Source organism: Caloenas nicobarica, chromosome 15 (genome assembly GCF_036013445.1).
Source record: "Caloenas nicobarica isolate bCalNic1 chromosome 15, bCalNic1.hap1, whole genome shotgun sequence".
In the NCBI taxonomy this organism is placed as follows: domain Eukaryota; kingdom Metazoa; phylum Chordata; class Aves; order Columbiformes; family Columbidae; genus Caloenas; species Caloenas nicobarica.
The window spans coordinates 2,970,530-2,987,982 of NC_088259.1; the positions used below are offsets into that span (position 1 = coordinate 2,970,530).

General features: G+C 45.6%; 1 protein-coding gene across 2 annotated transcripts; it reads left to right on the plus strand.

The window, feature by feature from the left end:
• Positions 1-14,398, plus strand: NFS1 (NFS1 cysteine desulfurase). Of its 2 annotated transcripts, none has more exons than XM_065645478.1 (13): positions 1-122; positions 239-306; positions 1,563-1,679; positions 2,258-2,341; positions 2,990-3,142; positions 4,178-4,271; positions 6,196-6,330; positions 7,730-7,887; positions 9,983-10,088; positions 10,259-10,340; positions 11,710-11,793; positions 11,917-12,006; positions 12,636-14,398. In XM_065645478.1, exons 1-13 carry the CDS (start codon positions 8-10, stop codon positions 12,697-12,699), a joined length of 1,350 nt encoding a protein of 449 aa, XP_065501550.1. In that variant the 5' UTR covers positions 1-7; the 3' UTR covers positions 12,700-14,398. The 2 variants fall into 2 exon arrangements, with proteins under 2 accessions (XP_065501550.1, XP_065501551.1); XM_065645479.1 differs by having other exon boundaries at positions 1-116.
• The last annotated feature ends 3,055 nt before the right edge of the window (positions 14,399-17,453 follow it).

Sequence of the window (17,453 nt, forward strand, 5' to 3'; positions counted from 1 at the left end):
CGCCGCCATGCTGCTGTGGCGGCGCCTGGCGGCCCCGCGGGTCATCCCGCCCGCCCGGCGGCTCTCGGCGGCGCGACCGGCACCGGGACAGAGACAGGGAGCGGCACCGGGACCGGGTAAGGGTAAGGCCGCGGGGGGGCAGAGCCGCTGCCCGGGCGGGGGCGGGGGCGGAGCCCGGGCAGGCCCGGCCGGTGCCGCGGGCAGCTGACAGCGGCTCGTTCCTCGCTCCTCCCCTCAGGGCCAAGCGGCGATGGCGGCGGCGCCCTCCGGCCGCTCTACATGGACGTCCAGGCCACCACCCCGCTGGTAAGGGCTGCGCTCGGGCCCGGCCTCTCCCCGCGGCCCCGGCCCCCGATCCCCGCGCTCCCGCAGCCGCCGCCCCGGGCCGCGCGTTCCCCAGAGGACGGTGCAGCGGGAAGGGCAGCAATAAAGTTTGTTTCTGGCCTTTTTTTTCTGGAGCGCTCGCGTTTCCCGGGTCTGGGGCTCCCCCCGCGCTCCGGGAACGGCGGCGTTTGAACCACAAACAACAAATAGCAAGAAACCCCGTTCCCGGGGCACATCGGGGCCCGGGTCACCCTCCGTGCAGCTCCCGGGGCCGGTGACAGGGACACCAACACCTGCGGGGCGGGTGTCACTTTGAGGGGCAGCAAGGAATTAATTTAACCAAAATATACTCACCTGTGTCATTTTTCCTAGCTTTTTAGGACGTTGTATTTTGTCTGCTCAGAAAACCCCATTTTTCTGTGATTGCCTTGCTGCACGTTGAGGTTACGTGAGAAGGCACAGAACATAATTTCCAGATACTTGTATTTGCCACAGGCAACATCTGTAATGTGCAGTGACCTCCAGTTTTCAAGATCTGGCCCGAGCTAAACCCAGACACAGCAGCAGAAGTGCTGCTGATGCCAGGGCACAGGGAGGGGGTGCCACGGGGACAGAATCACAGCATGTCAGGGATTGGAAGGGACCTCGAAAACTCATCCAGTGCAATCCCCCCGCCGGAGCAGGAACACCCAGATGAGGTTACACAGGAAGGTGTCCAGGCGGGTTGGAATGTCTGCAGACAAGGAGGCTCCACAACCTCCCTGGGCAGCCTGGTTCAGGCTCTGGCACCCTCACCGGGAAGAAGTTTCTTCTCATATTTAAATGGAACCTCCTGTGTTCCTGTTTATACCCATTGCCCCTTGTCCTGTCACTGGTTGTCACCGAGAAGAGCCTGGCTCCATCCTCCTGACACTCCCCCTTTCCATATTGATCCCCATGAATGAGGTCACCCCTCAGTCTCCTCTTCTCCAAGCTCCAGAGCCCCAGCTCCTCAGCCTTTCCTCACACGGGAGATGCTCCACTCCCTTCAGCATCTTCATGGCTGCGCTGGACTCTCTCCAGCAGTTCCCTGTCCTCCTGGAGCTGAGGGGCCCAGAACTGGACACAATATTCCAGATGAGGTCTCACCAGGGCAGAGTAGAGGGGCAGGAGAACCTCTCTCGACCTACTGACCACTCCCCTTCACACAGGCAGAGATGCTTTTCCTCCATTTCTGAGCTGGTGTTCGTGTCCCGCAGGATCCTCGGGTGCTGGACAGCATGCTGCCCTACCTGACCGCCTACTACGGCAACCCCCACTCCCGGACCCACGCCTACGGCTGGGAGAGCGAGGCCGCCATGGAGAAGGCGAGAAGGGTGAGACGTTGGCACCCGCACTCCAGCATCGAAAGAAAATCAAAATAAAACCGTTGTAGTTAGTTAGCTCTTTGTGGGCTGGGTTTAGCAGCTCCCCGGTTCCTTAGCTCTACTTTAGCAGATTTATTGCATGACAAAATAGGGAGATAAGAGCAGCTGAAATGGCAGAAACCAGTAGGCAAAGGTGCCTCAGGATTTTTGATTTCCTGATGTCACAATTGTGCTGCTGCAGTAACTGGGCTAACTTCATATTTTATAACTTTCCTAAGATTAGGCATGGGTCTTTGTCATTTTTTTGGAAGCAATATTTACTGGGTTTTTGTCTATTTAACTTTTTTGTTCTTTTATGACAAGCCAGTGCTCAATACCACTACTGCTAATGACTGTGAATTCCTTATGTATTTTCTATTAAGGCAGATATTTCAGCTATTGTACCTGTACATGACTTCATTAGTTACCAGCTGTAATCCTCTCAAGGCTGAAGGGGGCATTCTTAAAATTGTTTTGTGTGTGTTTTGCTTTGGTGAGTTCATTGTATTTTATCGTAACAAATCAAATTCGTATTTCTTTTTAAACAGCAAGTTGCAGATTTAATAGGAGCTGATTCAAGGGAAATTATATTTACCAGTGGTGCAACAGAATCAAATAACATGGCTCTTAAGGTAAAAGTTTTATAGTTATTCATTTTGTTAAAATTATGCTTTTAAGAGCCGTATGCATCTTTCAACAATTTGAATTTTAATATGTTGGTGTAGTTAGGAAATATTTGCATTCCTGGACTCACTCCTTGTTTTATTCTGCTACATACGTGGAGGAAATATGGGGATGGCCAGGGCATGGTTTTTAGGACCATGTTTATCTTACGTGCACCAAGTACAGTCCTCCTGTTTACATAATTAAAATCTTTATTATGAAATATAGTGGAGATGCTGATTCCAGACTATTTTCTGACTCTGACTAGGTCGTGTTTTAACCTTCAGTATGTGGTTGTTCAGACTTCTCATTGCATATGACTCCATCGTGAATGTTTTTTGAGAGGTTTTTCTGTTAATAGTGTCTAGAGCTTACATCACTTAACATTTTCACAGGCCTTTTGGAAAGGGAGGTGCTTTGAAAAATGAGTGCTGGTGGAAATATACAGTCTGAATTACATATCAGTACATTTTAGATTCATGACTTTGGGGCAAACAGACAAGATTCAAATGAATTACATTTAAATAGCAGTGTCTTTTTTACAATCATTTTGTCTAACACTTGCTTTCTTTAGTGGTCTAACAGCAAATTTCTTGTTCATGGATTGTGCCTGACAGGGTGTTGCAAGGTTCTATAAATCCAGAAAAAAGCACATCATTACTACACAGACAGAGCACAAGTGCGTGTTGGATTCTTGCCGTTTCTTGGAGACAGAAGGTTTTCGGGTCACTTATCTACCTGTTAAAAAAAATGGACTCATAGATTTGAAGGTAGGTTGTTTGCTGACAGAAAGTGAAAATGGATGAGATTTTTGCTTCAAGTTGATGCCCGAGAGGACCTTGTGTCCTCTTGATGGTGAGGAAAGAATGATAAAATTCACGGGGCAGAGTGAGAGTCACAGTGAAATCTCCGTCGCAGTTGGAGAAGGATTTTCTGTTCTGCCTGGTGCTCTAGACTTTTTCTCAATCAAAAAATCCATCTCTGGATGAATTCACAGCTGTGCAGGTGGAGCTGTTGCACACCCTGTAGAGAACCCTGTACCCAACTGGGACGCAGCTGCTGTGTTACAGGCGGTAGCGGTGAAATTCCATCACCTGAGCTACTCCAGGCGTCAGACACAGCAATGACAACACTCCCCACTGCTGTCCAGGAACTGCCCCTTCTGGGTGTCCTGCCGCAGTCCTGGGGTGCAGGAGCTGGATCGCCTTGTTTCGTCGTCTGTGTCCCGTGGTACAGGGCAGCACCGGGTTCCTTTCTGGCCCCTCAGCGTGAGGCGGTGATGTGTGTGTGGTGGGGTGGAGGGCTCAGGCCTGCGGGTGCACAAGCGTCAGTTGTGTTCTCTGACAACTTTGCTGTCAGGCTCCTCCTGTGCATGACGCTTCCCCGTGGAAAGCGCGGTTCCTTTAGAGCCAGCCTCGCTTGTGGCTTAAGCTGTTTCATGGGTGGTTAATTCATTAAAGAAAATAGTCCAGAGAAGTGTATGAGACAGCAAAAGCCTGTTCTGACTTGATTTAATCCAGCCAGGTGGCACAGGGCATACCGGGGGTAGGACATGCTGAAATGCAAGTGATCTCATTCCTTTTCCTGCGGGACTCTCATCTTCATGTGGGTTGGTGCTCTCAGCAGGATGGTTCATCAGAACCCAGCGAGTTGTTGGCAAAGCACTAGTTAGAGAACCCAGCGAGTTGTTGGCAAAGCACTAGTTAGAGGCTGGTGGTTAAGATTTGTTGGCAGACTGGAGGTGTGCACAGGAATCTTGCTTCTGCTGTTAGTCACAGCTTCTGTCTGTTTGAATATTTCACCAGGAGCTGGAGGCTGCGTTTCAGCCCGATACAAGTTTGGTTTCTGTGATGACTGTGAATAATGAAATAGGGGTAAAGCAGCCAATTCATGACATCGGTAAGTACCCCGTGGCTTCCAGGGGCCAGCTCATGTCACTCCTGCTTCATTTTACTTAATTAAGGGCTACTGATGCAAAATATTAGGCGTAGTATGCTTAAGGAATAAATAATAATGCTGTCCCAAATAAAAAGTTCTTTTAAAGGGAAATGAGGACAAAATTCAGTACTTTTACAGTGAGTATTGCAGCAATTATAGCCTTGTACTACAGATCAGCTGCAGTTTTTCTGGTTTCATTCTGAATTACATGATGCATGAAAAAATTGCACAGAATAACTGGCCAAATTGAGTTTACATACTGTAATGGTTTCTTAAGCACTTGTAGAGGAGAAACATGCAGAATTTGGGGTGGGAGGGGAATCATGGGCACCACACATAGACAACTTTTCCCCCCAGTATTGCCATATGCAGGCATGAACAGTTGGTTTGAAGGTCAAAAGGCTGCGGAAGAGCTGGGTTTCTGGAAGAGGAGGCGGGGGGAGGGTGAGCCCGGCCCTGAGCTGGGACAGGGACCTGGAGCAGGGGAGGGCAGAGCTGGAGCGGGCAGGGCGAGCGGTGGCACATGCAGCTCCCTGCATCCCTCAGTGATTCCTCAATAATGTTTCTTATGACAGTGACAACTCCCCGCTCCAGTCCCCATCATATCCAAGATGTCGTTTCATAAGATGTTTGAGTTTGCTGACAGTTTTTAGGCTTTGACTTGTGTCCTGAAGGTTATACTGTGTGATTCTGGAGGGGATTGTTTCCCCAGGCAGTGCAGGCATCTTAGCCTGTTGTGCAGCTGATTTTACTCTTGCTTAGATGCTACATTTTTTTAAATTGTCCTCAGAGCAGCGCTTTCCCCGAGGCTCTTCAAGGTTATATTTCTTAACCGACAAATAATTGACCACCAGTGAGTTGCTTATAGGCCTGAGGACTCTTTATTTTCCTACTGTGCTTATAGTGTCCATACCGTTACTGTTCTCCTGCGCTTAAATGCCAGAGATACCTGGTACGAAGCTCTGGTTCCCACAGTAAGTTCTTATAACACCTTGATAGCAGGTCTAATAGGCCAGGACCGAGGCTTTGCAGAGCCAGCCTAAGACCTGGTTAGCATGAGGCTGGCTATTGGCAGTAGCAATGTGGCTCTTGCTGGGCCACAGGAGGACAACTCCTGTGAAAGCTGATGCTGAACTTTTGCGGAGGAGAGGTCTGAGTGCGACTGTGCTGGGTACAGACTGTGGAAGATGAGTTGTGAGGTTTTTGATGACAAAAATAAATAATATTTAAGTTCACTGCCCGTGAACATTACGTTATTTTGTTCCTTAGTCTATTTTAGCTCTGGATGCAAAAACACTGATTACAGGCTTGAGGGAGTTCAGGTGGGAGTAGTCAGTGTGTGTGAGGAGTAGTGACAACTCTGAGAACATGTTTGAAGCTGAGAATTGCAAAACTTGGAAAATAGAGGAAATAGCATAAAAATACTTGGCAAATATGAACTTGAAAGTAAAGCTGGCTTGTACTGGACTGATGCTGAGAAGAAAAAGAATCAAGAAAAAAATTTTAATTTTGTCCAGCTGTGGAATCATTGCTGAGGGGAAACTTTGATATCCCGTGCAGCCATTTGTACTTAAACCTGGTAGGCGTGGGTTTGCAGACAATCTCACTTCTTGACATCAGAAGTCTTTTTAAATTCTCAGCTGAAGAAATTCACCGTAGTCTTACCTGCTGACCTGCCGAAACCTGTGTCCAGCGAGGCACCAGCTGCAATAGCTCCTACACAGCTTTAGACACTTCACTGTAAAAGAAACGTGACGGCACCCATTTCTTCCTTTGTCACCTCAGAGCTGGCCTCTGCTGTCAGCTGATGCTTTAGATTCACCATTGGAATCATAACGATTAGATGAGGTAATGTGGGGGTTTTGCTTCTGTGTTTTTATTACAGGTGAGATCTGCCGCGCACGTAAGGTTTTCTTCCACACAGATGCTGCACAAGCAATTGGTAAAATTCCGATGGATGTCAACGACATGAAAATTGATCTAATGAGCATCAGCGGCCATAAAATTTACGGGCCCAAAGGTACTTACTGAAGTGCTTTTCTAGAGAATTGTTGTTTCCACGCCTGCCTTAAGGTGACTACACAAGGTATGAACTCAAACCTGTCTGTCCTAGTGACTGTTACTTAAACTGTCGAAAACTATTCCAGTGCTGGCACTGGACTGACCGTGGGGTAGTTCAGGCACGACTGCCAGACGTAGCGCTGCGCTGAGTGGATCTGCAGAACTGCTGGGCTCTGAGGTGCCTTCGCAGCATCTTCTGATGGTGCCGGCGTGAGGAGCGGTGGCGTTTCAGGAGCCATCTGCTTGGTGTGAAGCAGCATTGATGCTGAAACGGTTGAAATGAAGTTGCAGGGTTATAAGGCAAAGCTTAGACCCAAGTGTAATGTGGAACGAGGAGATCAAAAGGGAGCTGAAAAGTTTAAATTCTTAGTGATTTTGGTTGTCTTCTACTTCCAATGGCTTCTTCCCCCCAGCCCCATTTGTGCTGCTTCTTTGCAGAATGGGGTTGAAAATCTGGCTGTGGGTTTTCTAGTTGATGCTCAAATAGTAAAAGTTCAGCTGTTATCACTGTTGCGGTCCACTTAGTATGTAGAAAGACAGAGATCAGGTTTGCTGTATTCTATGTGCTATTCAGAAACAACAGGCAAAATTGTTTTTCCAATATGTTGTCTTTCTTTATGAACTCTCCTGAGAGCTGAAGACGTATCTCTGGACAAGGACTAAGTTTTCAACCAATAACTTAGAGCAAGTGATGGACATAAATTTTCACAGCTTATTAAGACCAGAAGTTGCCACCATCCTCCCTGTGGTGATGGTCATTTGGTAGGTGTGCCAAGGCACATGGAGACATGGAAATCGGGTTTCTAGGTGAGGAGACAAGAGAGTGAAATTGGCTGGCTGTCAAAACAGGCTCATCTAATCTGCCCATTGGAAATTGGTGCCACTGATGAGTTTACCTAATGAGAAGAAAGGGAGAGGACTCCTGGGACCGGTGCTGGCCTGGTAATCCCAGGAAAGGAGCTCTAGAGCTTTCAGTTGCCAGTCAGTAATGGGACATCAGTGAATGAAGTATTTGCACCGAAAAACTTCAGTGAAAAGGGGAGAACTTCATCTGTGCACAGAATTGTGAGCAGTGGGGGAAGTGCTGAGTCCTTAAGTGGCTGAAGCGCACAGGGAGGAACTGAACTTCTCCCGGGGCTGAAGCTCTGAGAGCCTGAACGAAGAGGAACATGAACAGTGAGAAGAAACACCATTTCCTAGAAAATATTGTGCTTCTGTGTGTGTTCACTATGTTTTTCTCCAGTGAGGTGTCCAAATATGTATTTGCTGTGGAAATAAGAAATGTTTCCAAACCCTGAAGTGCCTTTTCATACTTTCAGGACTGGGTGTGTACTAAAACAGCTTTCCTTGTTTTCCAGGGGTCGGTGCCATCTACGTTCGCCGCCGGCCGCGCGTCCGGCTGGAGCCCCTGCAGAGCGGGGGGGGCCAGGAGAGGGGCCTGCGGTCGGGGACCGTGCCCACTCCCTTAGCGGTGGGCCTGGGGGCAGCCTGTGAAGTGGCACAGCAAGAGATGGAGGTATGGAGGAGAAAAATTTTGTCCTGGATTCCAGAAAATAATGTAACAGGGCCAGCTAAGTCCCAGATTATCTAGGTCTTTTTGTGTCCATGAGCCTGAATTAAATTTGATTCTCAGGTTATAACATCAAGTAGATTCTTTGAGATCTTCAGGGATGTTTTTGGGTAGTTGGAAGTTGATTTTCATCTTTCTGAAGTTTATTTTTTCTTGAAGTTGTGTTGCTGTTTAGTCCTGGGCCAGCAGCTATACAGCAAAGCAGTTGCTCACTCACCTGTCCTTCTCTGGAGGGAAGGAAGGGAAAGAGGAGGAAAGACTCGGGAGTTGAAATAGAAACATTTAATAAAATAATGGTAAAAGAAAAACAATACAAAGCAAATACTTAGCCACTAGAACATGTGCTCCGAGCAATGAGCACCAGAGGGCAGACACAGTGAGCACAGCAAGTTCAGTAAATACGTGGAGATCAAGAGCAGGACACAGGGATGTCACAGGAATTGAGCCCCGGGCACAGGAACAGGAGCAGGACCCCCTCAGGGACAGTGACCATCAAGGAAAGAGCCATTCCCAGCAACTTCCTGCTTAAATATGGAATATGAGGTTCATGGTGTGGAACAGTCGTGTTGGCCAAGCTGAGTCAGCTGGCCTGGATCTGCTCCTCCCCGCATTATGAATGTTTACTTGCAAAACACGAGAAACTGAGGGACGACCTTGGCTTCCCCATCAGTAAGTACCAACATCAGTGAGCTCTTACATTCTTTCATGCTAAGTCCCAAACACTGGGGAGTTATTGGAAGAAAACATTAACTCTATCCCATGGTGCTATCTTCTTGTTCTCAAACTACGTTCAAAACAAAGGACCATGCTATCAACAAGAAAATGAACTAAGCTCATGGAAAATTACCTTGGTTCAGCCAAACCAGTGCAAGTGGTTTGAATCACGGTTTTCTACAACAGGTTTACAGTTGGCAGTTTTAGTGAAATACGGCTTTAAGTCCCATTCTGCACACATGTATTAGCAGCATCTCTGAAATGGAATAAATCATGTTTATGTAATGTATATTGAAAAATTAAGACTACCTAGTCCATTATCATACCTATTAAATGTATGTAAGTTCAAGTTCACTGTAGCTTTGCAATGAAAAATTAGTTATTTTTCCTAGCTTGGACAGCAAAGTTTATTGGTAGGTCTGGTGTCTGAGCCTCCGTGTGCTGCTGCCCCTGTGAGCACTAATGCATCACTTGCAGCTGGAACTAAAAATCCTTCCCTGGAGTGCCAGTGGGATGCATAAGCCAGATATCTGTGCACGAAGGATCACGCTGCTTCCTGGGAGCCAGGCAGGGATCCACCATCCAAGTGGAGGCTCTGGAAGCCTCGTTAGGGGCTGCAGAGCCTGAATTTTGCACGAGCCTCACATCTGGATTCTCCTCCTCTCCTGGCAGAGTTTTGGTGTTTCTAAACCAAGTAATATCTGCAATAGCCTTGTTTTCCACCGAAGCTTTTTCAGGCGTGTAAACAGGTGTGAATTGCACGTGGTGTGTATGGCTGTGTCTGTGCAACAGGGCTGACACCATACCTTACTGCTTCTTAGTGCAAATTACCTCATTTTTCAGGCTAGAAGGAGACACTGCACATGGGCAGTTCTCATTGCATAGGCTTTGTGTTGTAAAAGCTGAGTCCCCCGTCATTTGCCAGGCCATGTCTTTATTAGGCAAATAAGGGGCACTTACTGTAATAGGTGCCCTTTCTAGTCTTGCAAAACGTGTCATCTTATGCCTTACCTAACTTGTCTTAAAGCACAAAGAACTCATGGCTTTGATGAAAGTCAACTTGGCAGCTTGTATGTATAGAATTTTCTGAATGGTTTAGAATTGTTTTGAAGGCTGAGCTAGCTAGGACCAAACTGGTAATTCTCTTTTAAAACAGTCTCCTGAGTAGGCAAAGTGACAATTTCTCTTTGTTTCAGATGTGTTCTCTCCCAGTCTAACCAAACCCAGTTGCTTCAGTCTGCTCATGGCTGATGACACAAAGTAGTTTGAGTCAGGTCGAACTCCACACTGGTTTTTATTTTGGTCTCTTCTCTGGTTTCTTTGCTAGTATGACCATAAGCGAATCTCCCAACTGGCAGAACGACTGGTTACAAAAATAATGAGTGAAATTCCTGATGTGGTTATGAATGGAGACAGAGAGCATCGTTATCCAGGTAACGAGCACAATCCTGAGCCTGTGGAACCATCTAGCTCCTGTGTTAATGGCCATGACTGAATAATGCGCTTTAGCTACATGTTGTGCAAGTGCTGCCGTATGGGGTAGGATTTGCCCCAGATTTCAGTTGATCAAGTTATTTTTTCTATCTAATTTATTTGTATGTAGGATGCATCAATTTATCTTTTGCATATGTGGAAGGGGAGAGTCTTCTGATGGCTCTGAAAGACGTGGCTCTGTCTTCAGGAAGGTAGGTGGAATGTGTGGGAAGGATAGCAGTGTATTTTGGAGAGAAAATAATATCTGCTAATGGAAATACAAACTACAGATTGGTCTCCTTTGTGCCCTGTATTTGCGTGTTCAGTTGACAAGTCAGCCTGGCATTGATTGCATTCTAAGATGGTGTTTCTCTGAAGTGATACATTTCAAATGAAGGTTAAATTTCCTCATCCTGAAACAAAACCAAACAAATAAAAAACTCCTTAGAAATTCCTACCTGCCAGCCTTGCAGACTGGTTACCTGCCATCTGAGTAGCCTTGGCTTGTACCTGCTGGTGACACTTCCATTCTAAAGGCTGCCAGCGTTTGAGCAGCTTCTGTCCTTCAGCGGATTTCACACGAGTGGCAGATCATAACTAGTGAGGCCAGACAAGTATTGGCATTCAAGTAGCTCCTAGTGCTGGTGTTTAATGCAGAAGCAGAAGGAAAATTGAATACACTTTTATGGAGCTCTGACTCATCTCTGTGGGAGTGACCAGTAACATTACTGTTACTAAGGCAAACCTGATGGGTATGATGATGTTAATGGGGTGTAAAGATGCCCTCCTTCTCTCACCTTTGAGAACAAAGCAGTCAGCATATCTTAATTAGAAATGTGTTGATACTATGAACAGGAAGAACAAGTCTCCTCATGACTGTTTCTGAAGCCAGAGACATTTCTGTGATTTGAAAAATCTCTTCCGAGGCTCTGCTTTGTGCACCAGAGAGCTGTAAACAGCTCTGGTTTGTGCTGCGTGCTGCTGCCTGTAAAAATCGAGTAACAACACGGAACCAGGTTTGCCTCCTCCTTCACGATAGAAGTTGTCTACTGAGGCCTATAACTGGATCATCTCGCTCTGGCTGGATTCCTCCGTGCACTGTTTGTCATTGATTTGTTCTGCTGCCAAACAGCAGCTTGTGAAGTCTTTTCTTCTTGTTTAATGTTCCTGTTGGTGTGTTACCTTCTCTGGCTAGTTCTGTCTTGGCTCCTTTTCACAGCCTTCACTTCAACTCCCTCTCTGTCCGCATTCCTACTGCTTCTGCTTGGCACTGGGTTTATTATGTGCTATCTATGCTCTCTCCTCATACCTCATGCTCCTAAGTTATTACCCTCATTCCCCCCTAGTGCCTGCCCCTTCCATTCTTTTCCTCAGCAGCAGAAACCCCTCTTCTTGCTTGTGTTCACTGGTGGTTTCTAAGAGGCTGGGGAAGCTGATAGAGGTTGTTGTAAAGAGTCACAGTAATATTCAGTGTCTGTAAGTGACCTGCTCTTTGTTGGAGGAGATTAGCGAGGTGTTACTTCAATGTAGAATCAGCACATGAACAAGAATTTGAAATTTTCCTGCTTTCCCTTTCCCCAGTGCTTGCACGTCAGCTTCTCTGGAGCCTTCCTATGTTTTGCGGGCAATCGGAACAGACGAAGACTTGGCTCACTCATCTATACGGTGCGTGGAGTCATCTTCCCTAATGCTTCCAAATATTTTTCTTCTCTACTGAAAGTAGGTGCATTTGTTCTATGACTCTGTATGCCCATTATTCTAGTCCTTAATGGTTTTCCTTTGGTTTAGATTTGGCATTGGTCGTTTCACTACAGAGGAAGAAGTAGATTATACAGTGCAGAAGTGCATACAGCATGTGAAGAGGCTGAGGGAAATGAGGTGAGACATCTTACTGAATGAAAAGACTTCTTAAGTATGATGATCATTTAAAGAGTTTGATTTAGTTGGAATTGTTTGCTTCAAATCTCTGGTGGTGTCTCTGTACATAAGCAAGCAGTGTTGCCAGAGTGGCCTGATCTTAGAGTGGGCCTGATCTTAGCAGTTGCAAAGTTTTAAGGAACCAAACCTGATATAAAACCTTCTCCCAGATCATGCCTTTGAGAAAGAACACGAGTAGGGCAAGCGCACATGGCAGTACCTAGAAGTTTCTAAGCCAGAAGGGGTATTATTGAGTTTATGTTTCGATAAGTTGTTTTATTTTGGTGAAACGGAAGGGCTCCTGACTCCTCTGGACAGTGTCAAATGCGAGGGCTCAGTCTCTAAGAGACACGGGTACTTTACGCCCAAAGCGGGAGCAGGACACGAGGTGGAGAACCTGCCCTCGCACCTCCTGAATTTTGGGCTGAGGAGATGGGTGAGGACTGATTGTCTGAAGCTCACTGACCTCCAGAAGGAAAGATTGGTATCTCTTAAGTGCCTGTGTAGTTGAAGAAGTTGTGTGTTTGGTTATTGTTGTTGATGTTGTCCTGTGCATTTTAACAGGCCTCATTTTTCTCCTTTCTTTACAGCCCCCTCTGGGAAATGGTGCAGGATGGAATTGACCTTAAAAGCATTAAATGGACTCAGCACTGAGAAAACATCGCTATCCATGGACTAGATGCGAATGTGGATTAAAGTGCATTTTTTGTACATTCCTGGACAAATTATGCAGCACTTCTGGTTTTTGACACTTGCAGTTTGACTGGAAAACTACCCTTTCTGATCACAAAGAAGCCAAAAATGAAACTAGTATTTATCCTGGAGAAAGGCAGGATGATGTAACACCCATTGCGTTTATATTGACACACAGAAATTTATGCTAAAACGTAATATATTTGGAAATGTATTTTCTGGTAAGAAAATGAGATCAGTGTGTTGCCTCTGGGCCAGTGGAATCCTGGTGAGAGTTTGTTGCTTCTCAATGTAAAACATCCCGTGTAGCTGTTCCGTTTGCAGCACAGACCACTTGCCAGGCCGCCCGTCCTTCTGTCTGAGATGAGCATCCTGCAGCAGCAGCTGCTTTTGTGCTGTCCAAATGGCTTGTACTGTGAGAAGCGCTCAGGCAGGGAGACGCTTGGCGTTTCTAGAGGAAAGGGATGCCGCAGTGTGGCTATGTGCCTTCACAGTTAGGTTGTATGTGCAGTTAAGAACGTGTTTGGTTTTTTTTTTCTACTGAGTATTTTTGGCTCTTTTTCCTTGTTTTTATCTTTTTTTGGGGGGTGATGCTTGTAGAGACCACTGTGCGTTAATCCAAAACATCCTTCTGTGGTACAGAGTTTATGATACAATGATGATGCACTTTGCTGTCCCCTCTGTTGTGTTTTTTTTCAAGCAATTTTTAAGTTAAGGAAAGGAAACATGAATGGCTGGGGAGGGGATATGCAGAATATGTCCACTTCAGTTTCAGCACTGTTTTACTTGGAACATGACTGGTGTGGGCCGGGGGAGAGCAGATAAAGTGCAATGTCTTCATGCAGTCTGGGGTTTTGTTTGGGGTTTTTTCCTCTGTTTTTGGTGAGTCCTTTGCTCTTCCCGGAGTTTGCCTGTGGGCCATTGGCTTCGGTCACTTTGGAGAGTCTCGCCTGGCTGAGCCTGGATCTTTTGTCTGGAGAGAAGAACCTGTGGCTCTGCAGTTTTGTCTGCAACAGACTGTACTTCTGACTTGCATGGGAATCCCTGCCCTGCAAATGCTGGGGGCAAGTGTTAAAAAGAGTTTGAGATTAATCCTATCAGTGTTTCTCCTTTATTTTCATTTATCTTTCTGATAGGAAACAGAACCCCATCTGACGAAGTGCCTTCGTCTCAGTTGCATAAGCAGGCAGCTCTCAAATTTGTTTTGCTGACTGACGGCTGCTGGACTAGCTGCTGGATTTAACGTACGCTATAGGCAGTACAGCTGCTGTTCTGGATGGCGTCTGCCTCGGGGATGAGCCATGGGAGAGCTGAAGCTGAGTCTCATGTTACAGAAGCTTGTTGGTTTGTTGTTACCAAGGACAGATGTGGTTGGAACGCAAAGCTGATCCTCACCTGTCCTGTTTGAAATTACTGGCTTTAGCAAGTTCAGTGTTGTGGGGCTGGCACCTTGTATTTCAGCACATCATTTTTAAAATGCCCATATGCATAAATAGGTTTTAGAGGTGTTGTATGTACTGTGTTTTATCCTTGGGCCATACATGTTTTCTAGATTAAGCATGCGATAACACTTCCCAGCATGTTGTAGAACTATATGTTTATGGAATTGTTCTTTGTGTTTCATGAATGATGAAAAAATATAGATAAGTCTTAAACTCGACTACTTTCAGTCTTTTTGGATCTACTTTTCCGGTAGAACTCTGCAGCACAATCAGTAAGTCACTAAATTGCAGCCTTTCCTTAGAGAACAGAGAGAAACTCCTGAGTTTTCCATGAACACTGTTAGAAGGTCTTGCTGTCATCAAGTCGACGTTTGACTTTTGATGAGTCATTCTTCTCAAACTCAGTGCCTGATCTCAGCTAATTATTAAAAAAAATCTAATAGCTTAAATTGTAATTGTTTTTAGAAAAGGGAGCCCCAGATTTTGAATATGTGTAGCATCTCTTATGTGCTAAGATTTAAAATATAAATTCTACATGTGAAAGTTTGGGAAACACACTGTTAAATGTTTGTTTGAAAATGTTTGTAGGACAAGATGAGGAAAAATTTATAGTGGAGATTCCCCATGACAGAAAGAAGTAATGCCAGGAATGAACGTCTAGTCGTACACCACTGAATGCAGTTAGGGCTTTTTGTGCGGGGAAATAAATGTCTTCGGGAGGAAAATATTTACAAATGGAACTGCTGTTAACTCAGAAGTGAGGGAGCTGTGGGGTTTTGTGGGGGGTTTTTTGGTGATTAATTGGAGCCATCTGCAGGGAATTAATAATATAAGGTGAGGATACCAGGATGGTGAGGATTTAGTGTCACCATTTTGCAAGTGTCATAAAAATTGAACCAGTGTGACAAACGGGAATAAAATAAACTTTCAGTAGTGCAAGATGGTTAGGTAACACACAAGGCGGGGCAAAAAATTATCTGTGATAGATTTTAGTGTTTCTAAATGCTGATAGGGCATTATCACCTAACTACAAAAATTACCAAATATTTTTTCAGGAAGGATAATACAGAATTAGACAGTTACCTGTTCTGGATGCGAGGAGACTGAGAGGAAGAGGGTCCGTTAATAGATTTATGTTATACAGCGAGCCATAAACTTACTTTGTGTGTGTGTGTTTAATGATAAGTTAACATAAACAGTATTGCTCCCAACAAAATAGTCCCCTTATCTTCAATCTTATATCTGCGTGATGGATCAGCTTGCTGTTCTCTGTCTGGTGTGACTTCAGTCACGGTCCAGGTGTTTTCAGTGAAATTGTTTCTGCTAACAGCATGGGTGTCCCAGGCTTTGAAATGATAGTTTCCCAAAGCTGAGTCCCAAAAAGTTGGCCAAAGAAATCTCTTCTCCACTGAAGAAAGTTTAGATGAAATTTCAGGGTGGTGAATAAGGTCTTGCACTGGAAGAAAGTAAATGCCTGTTTTTAAAATGGACAAGCTGAGTGCTTGGGAGAACTGAGCACTCTGACAGCTGATGTTTCTCATGTCTACCTGAAAGAGATTAATAAAAAAAGGCTGGTAGAAGATGCTCTTTTAAGATGAAAAACTCATACTAATGAGCAATCAAAGTGGTTTTGTGCTGAGTAGGTGTAGTAAAACAAACAAGGTGTTGAATTTAGCAGTTACACGTGATCAATAGGCGCATCAGGTGAGGGCAGATTTTAAGCACAGATAGAAATGATCTGGAAACAATTAAGACTTGCAGCTGACACATAGTAATCAGTAAGGAAAATACAAAGTAGTACAAATCATTTACTAAAGTGGGTTCATTCATCCCAAGCACATCTTTGTACAGATGCAGGCCCAGGCTCAGGCTGTGTTCACGGAATGGTGTCTCTGGGGGGCTAGAAAAGCGAGGAGCCTGGGATTCAGAGTGATGTTTCCAGACTAATGGTGTAGCAAAAGTATAACGCGAGGAGGAAGACATTTTTATTTCAGATTTGGAGTTGGCACAGTGGGTGCTGGTTCCCTCAAGCTTTACTTTAATATGTCCTGTGTACATTTTTTTCCCTAGTTGCGCACCTAATGCCCTGTTTCAGTTTTGGTTTAGGTGGAGGAGACAGATGAATTAGCTCTGTCTCAGTAGTTTCCTAGTACCTAATAAAGACAAATCTCATTCTTTTCTAACAGCATTTTTCTCTACCTGCCTTCCACCACATGCATGATGTTACAGGGGAGCATACTGAACATTGTTACCGATGATCTCACTCCTTTAATCTTCTGTCTACCAGTGCTTTGCTTTCTGGAGACACTTCCCCTGCTATTGGTACCTGTGCATCACGCTGCCACCTCCTCTGTGGAACCCTTAGTCACTTGGTGTGCTCCTAATGCTAGTCCTGGATTTTGCTCCCTCTCATTTACAAACAGTTCTGCTTCTCTTAATCTTGAGTGAACCAAATATCCTCTCCCCATGAAAATCTGGGAATTGCTGAGAAGACAGTTGGAGACCTGGGAGGTGATCCGTGTCACAGGTGGCTGTTCCAGACTTTGCTCCAGTTGAGCTGCATCACAGACTAGGACACCTGAGGTGTGAAGCCACAGGCTGATCTGCAGCAGCTGCCCAGAGCATCAGGACTTGCTCTCCAGGGCGCCTCTGTGCAGTCAGTACAGACACAGTCCACAGCCCTGCTGAGGATGGTGCAGTTTCGTCCTCTTTTGCTGGTCAACACAGTAAATGTCACAAGTCTCTCCACCAAATGTTATTTTAGCAACAAAAGGCTCTGTATGTGCCTCAATGTGGTGACTCATCACATTGCACAAAGCTGAAAAGTCTTAGTTTTATTCTGACCTGGTGTATGGAAGTATAGCAGAAGATTGGCGAGGAGGTTGATTAAATGTAAATACGCTCAAGTGACTTGCAGCTGTCTGTAGAAAAAGCACATACATCACACTAATTGTTTTACTGACCTTGTGTGCTTGATGGGTAGAACCTCTGTGTTAGATAACATAGGCCTGTGAGAAACTCCAGACAACTTATCGCTATGTCTGAGATTCCTGCTTTGCTGTGAGAAAGAGCAAGAGGCTGCGCCTGCCTGAAGCCTTGAAATCCAGGCGAGCTCAGCAGGCCCAGCGATCTTCCAGCAGGGCTGAACTCACCAGCACCTGCGTCCCCGCTTGTGTCACCTCTGCCTGGGAGCTCAGGTGCTACTTTGGAGATCCCCCAGTAGAGAGGTAACTAAAATAAAACTTGCTCTTTGCAAAATGCATTCGTGGCCTC